The sequence below is a fragment of the Apium graveolens genome, chromosome 2 (genome assembly GCF_009905375.1).
Source record: "Apium graveolens cultivar Ventura chromosome 2, ASM990537v1, whole genome shotgun sequence".
In the NCBI taxonomy this organism is placed as follows: Eukaryota; Viridiplantae; Streptophyta; class Magnoliopsida; order Apiales; family Apiaceae; genus Apium; species Apium graveolens.
The window spans coordinates 4,034,472-4,039,478 of NC_133648.1; the positions used below are offsets into that span (position 1 = coordinate 4,034,472).

At 33.8% G+C, this 5,007-nt stretch overlaps 1 protein-coding gene across 1 annotated transcript; it reads left to right on the forward strand.

Annotated features, from left to right (window-relative positions):
- The first annotated feature begins 283 nt into the window (after window positions 1-283).
- LOC141706755 (protein VAPYRIN-LIKE-like) lies at window positions 284-2,543 on the forward strand. Its single transcript, XM_074509584.1, has 2 exons — window positions 284-1,221; window positions 1,952-2,543. Exons 1-2 carry the CDS (start codon window positions 343-345, stop codon window positions 2,354-2,356), a joined length of 1,284 nt encoding a protein of 427 aa, XP_074365685.1. The 5' UTR covers window positions 284-342; the 3' UTR covers window positions 2,357-2,543.
- Window positions 2,544-5,007: the final 2,464 nt, after the last annotated feature.

Below are 5,007 nucleotides of genomic sequence, written 5' to 3' on the forward strand. Positions count from 1 at the left end.
TCGGTTGAAGTACCGATCTATGATTTATTGGATGATTTTTAAAAAATCGGATAATTTATCAGAGATTTATCGGAAATCGGTCAAATTGGACAAATATTTTTGACCGATTTATCGGCAATTTTTGAAAACTTGACCGATTTCTATAACAAAAAAGTTGGAAATAATGTCCAATTTGGTCATAAATATAATTAATAAAAATCCAGTTAAATGTAAAATATGATTAATATGGAAATAAAAATAATCTAAAACATACATAGATATATACTGTATCCTCCGTGAATTGGTAGCCACTCATTCACGATAATGCGAAAAGATATGAACTAAACATCGAAGAAAATAGCGATGGAGAAACTAGTAGAGGTATCGGAAGAGGAAGTACGCATAGATTTCTCACTTGGTCGTAAATGTCGTGCTACTGTCCACCTGAGGTCTCTGAGTTCCACCACTTCAATATACTTTAAGATACAAACCTCATCTCCACACAAGTTCCTTGTTAATCCACCCTCTGGACTCATTCCTCCATTATATCACACCTCCTTTCAAGTCATTCTCAGACCTCAATCTCAGCTCCCCTCCTCTTTCCCTCGCTCTTCTCCTTGCGACAAATTCCTCATCCGCACTTCACTAGCGCCGCCCCTCCATCATCAAACTCACGATATTAAACTCAAAGTTGCCTTCGTGGGCCCCTTTCTCCTCCGTCATGCTGTTCTCACCGGAGACTGCGACTCGGTCAAGAATATCTTGAAGCGGCAGAAAACTGTTTTGGCCGGGCGTGATGCTGAGTCGCTACTCCGAGTTGCGGCTGAGTTGGATAACTCGGAGGAAATGGTGAGGTTGCTAACCGAGTCCGAATACAACATTAGCCCATGTAAGGGGTGGAATGAGTTACACGTGGCAGCGGCAAATAATCGGACGGACGAGATTTCGAAGCTCATAAGTAACAAAGAAGGTGGGCCGTTGGATTGCAAGGATAAAAAGGGAAGAACTCCGTTATATTTGGCAGCGAATGAAGGGTATGAAGAGTGTGTTACGGTGTTGGTGCGTGCAGGTGCTAATGTGGACGCGAGGACAATTGACGGTCGGACGGCTCTGTATAAAGCTTTGACTAATGGTAACCGTCGGATGATGGAGTTGCTTATTCATGCGGGTGCTGATCCAACTATTACTCCTGCAGATCGTGGTGGACGATCACCCCTGGAACTTGCTCGGGAAAGAGGACAGGTTCGGCCACTTTGTTTTTGAAATTTTAATCCCCTAATAAAAAAAATCAAAATTATTTTATTACTAAAATTTTGGTAATTTAGGATACTAATGTCATGTATCATACTTTAATTGTTAATAAAACAATAAAAAAAACACTGAATTGAATTGGGGCTTTAATGTTGTTGGCCATTTGATGTATATAATATGGTAGAATTTGAGCAATGTTTCCAATTAAAAGTAACGTTAGCATGTGTTGTATAAATCGGGAATCGGGGAAGATCGGTCGAGTTACTGATTTATGATTAATTGAAAATCGGGGATTAATCGGGGTAAAAATCGGATATATTATAATATTAAATTATATTTAATATATTATTATGATTATATTAGTTATTTATTAACAAATATATTTATTATATCATAATTTCTATAATTATTCATATTTAAATTCATATAGTATTTTAATTTTAATAAATAGTTATATATACTCCAATAAAGAAAAATTCGTAAAAATTAATCGGATTTCAAAAATCCAATCGGTCGGGTACTTTATACGAGATTAATCGGGGATTAATCGGTTGAATCGGGAATTTATCGAGGATCTTTAGAACACTGGCATTAGCATATTATGGGATGAATAAACATTTATAGATTGTTAGTAATTTCAAATTGATTACAGAAGCATCTTTACTCAACTTGATAAATTGCATACATCATGTATTTATTTTGGATGATGATGATGATGCAGAAAGAAGTTGTAGAGCTACTTGAACGCGGGGAAGCAGTGCTAAATGCTTCAAGAAGCGGACACGTAAAACTTATCGAATTATTATTAGAAACCGATGCTAATGTCAATTATTGCGACCAATACGGATTGACTCCTCTCCATGTGGCTGCTATCAAAGGCCACAAGGATGTAGCAATGTTGCTGGTTGAGTTTGGATCAGAGCTCGATTCCCAAGATGTCGATGGCTACACGCCATTGCATTTGGCTGTGGAGAGCGGCGACAAAGATATGGTGGAGGTTTTGTTGAACAGGGGAGCTGATGTGAATATCATCACCAGGAAAGGTGCAACTCCTCTTTACATTTCTCAACTACTGAGATGTGATATTATAACAAAACTTCTTTTGGCTTGTGGAGCTAATGCCTAGTGTTATTCCTTTTACGTGTTCTTCATCTTCATGGGATTCAACTGCGTTATACTGGTAGATCTCCATCTGTTCTGTGATTAAATTTTAGTTCATTCCTAGTATTGATTTGTCCTTTTGCAACCAAGTGTGTTAATCTTTGTACTTCCTCACTTCAATAGTGATCAATGTTATGTATTTTGTTGTTACACATCTTTGTGTTGCTTTTGAATAGACTGCTGTTTGTGAAACCTTATAAGCCAGCTTATTTGGCTCGTAAGCCCGTAATAACTTATTGACGAGTATTTGTCGACCCAACTTATAAGTTGAATTTAAAACTTATAAGTTGAATTTACAACTTATAAGCTGATAAGTTGAATGTTAGTAATGACGTACTTTTTCTCAACTTATTTTTGATTTTTCGTTTTTTATCAATTTTAATTTTAGAATATTTTTTTAAAATGTTAATCTAACTTAAAATATAAGAATTAAGATAATTATATATAAAAATTATTTATTTTAGTTTATTTAAATAAAAACAATTTTGACTTATAAGTTAAATTATCCAAACACTTGTTTAACTTATAAGCATTTATCAACTTATCACTCATTTATTCAGTTTAAATCATAAGTTACTTATTCTAAGATTTTTCAAACGGTCACTTCTCACACTGAAACAGTTTTCAAATCAATCAATACCTTAATACCTTGAACTTTTCCAAGAAGACAAGAGATATAGGCTCTGTTTAAAGAAGAATTCCAATTTACAAGTAACAAAGGTGCGCTCTAAAGAAACCCTATAACATGATCTAGTGGCACAACAAATATCATGAACTCTATATTTTTTTTCTGTCATATATTTTACTCAGTAAATTTTTCTTTACCGAATAAAATGAAATTTGTACACTTATTATAGTTTGGTTGATATGTTTAATTGTTTTATAATTTGGATCCTTTTATTATTCCTTTCCTGATCATCTATACTATACTATAATAACCAGAATGGGGTATAATATGTAGTTTGGTTAACCCCTCATTTTGGTTATTCTTTTCCATCACGAATGTCAGATCTTCATCATCAATCATCATCAAATAATAAGAGTCGTCAGATTTAAATACCAAAAAATACACTCCACAAGTTCTCAGATTCGAATCCCGTCAACAAAAAACATTTATATTATTATTATAAAAATATATATAAGTTCTCAGGTTCGAATCCCGTTAACAACAAATATTTATATTATTATTTATAAAAATACATATAAGTTTTGAGATCGAATCTCACCAACAACAAATATTTACATTAATATTTATGAATAAGATCTCATCAATAATATAATAATTATACTTAACTTGGAATTATACACAATAAAAGCATAATAATATAATCATTATTTAGTATTTATTTTTTTATAGAATTTTAATAAAATTATATAAAATAGAAATAAAAATATATAAATATTAATCAAGACCCGTGCATCGCACGGGCCGTAAGCTAGTTTAAATTAAAATTTCATTCGACATCCTATATATTTTTCTTACTGTATAAATTTAACTTATTATTTTTCATTTAATTCTTTTCTCGCCTTTTTTATAAGTGCACATAACCATAGAATTCTCTATCTGTAAAATTTTGTATGAAGGTGCGAGGAAGAGTCATTTGCTCTATTTTGTAAAATTTTGTATGAAGGTGGGAGAAAGAGCAGAGACATATGTCTAATACAGACACAAATTCCTACAAGGAAGGATATGGAATTTCTTCCCTTACAGGAGTCCTAATTACCATCTAAGTAGGAGATTTGTCCACCAAGTATCCCAAAAAAAGTCTAACCCTAGACTTACCTCTATATAAAGGGCTCTACCCCTCAACCTAAAACTACGTTTTTGGCTTGATTCTTTACAACACAGAGATATATAGTCATCTTATGAGGACTGTTAGTCCTCGCCGCGAGAACAATTATTAAAACTTGAAACTCACAGACCCTAGTATTAATTACTAACACATCCTAGTTTTTATTACACAACATTTGGCGCCGTATGTGGGAAGACAACAACAACCATGGTACTCACACGGAGCAGAAACAATAGTGGAACTGACGATCCTATCACATCACAAACAATCTCATCAGTAGTGGAGATACCCCCGCACTCAACCTAAACATGGTGAATGTAATCAAACGAATGCATCTCCATTCCATTATCCCTGAACTATGTTTTCTGAACATTCTCTGCATCAAGAAAAAGAGCATTTGTATCTTTAAATGTGTGTGTTCAAAAAATGGTTTATGTAAGTTCAGCAATGATTGTCAATTGATATGACCTACAGAATTGTTATTAGTAGAGTTCTTACCAGGCTTTGGGGTCTGATGTGCAAACAACCTTTCCACTCCATATTTGTCAAAAATGACAACGTCAAACCGACCAGCTTCCCAATTTGTGAGCACTAGAAAATCTCCCAGGTTCAGATCAATGTTTGGTGGAATTTTATAGAGACCAAAGAACCTCTTCTTATAATTACAAAAATAACCTGTACATTCTGCATCCAAATGGAGAGAGTAGAGAACAACTTCTGGGATATGCTTGCCAAATCGTGCCAAGAAAGGAGGTGGAATATCCTGCATCGAAAGTGAAAATATATTGATCCTATGTATTCCTATTATGTAAATAAAAAGAAC

Bases quoted from the DNA above. Each gene is read 5' to 3' on its own strand.
- LOC141706755 (XM_074509584.1), top strand. From the start codon at position 343: ATGGAGAAACTAGTAGAGGTATCGGAAGAGGAAGTACGCATAGATTTC. The intron at 1,222-1,951 runs GTTCGGCCACTT...ATGATGATGCAG, and splicing joins TTGCTCGGGAAAGAGGACAG to AAAGAAGTTGTAGAGCTACT.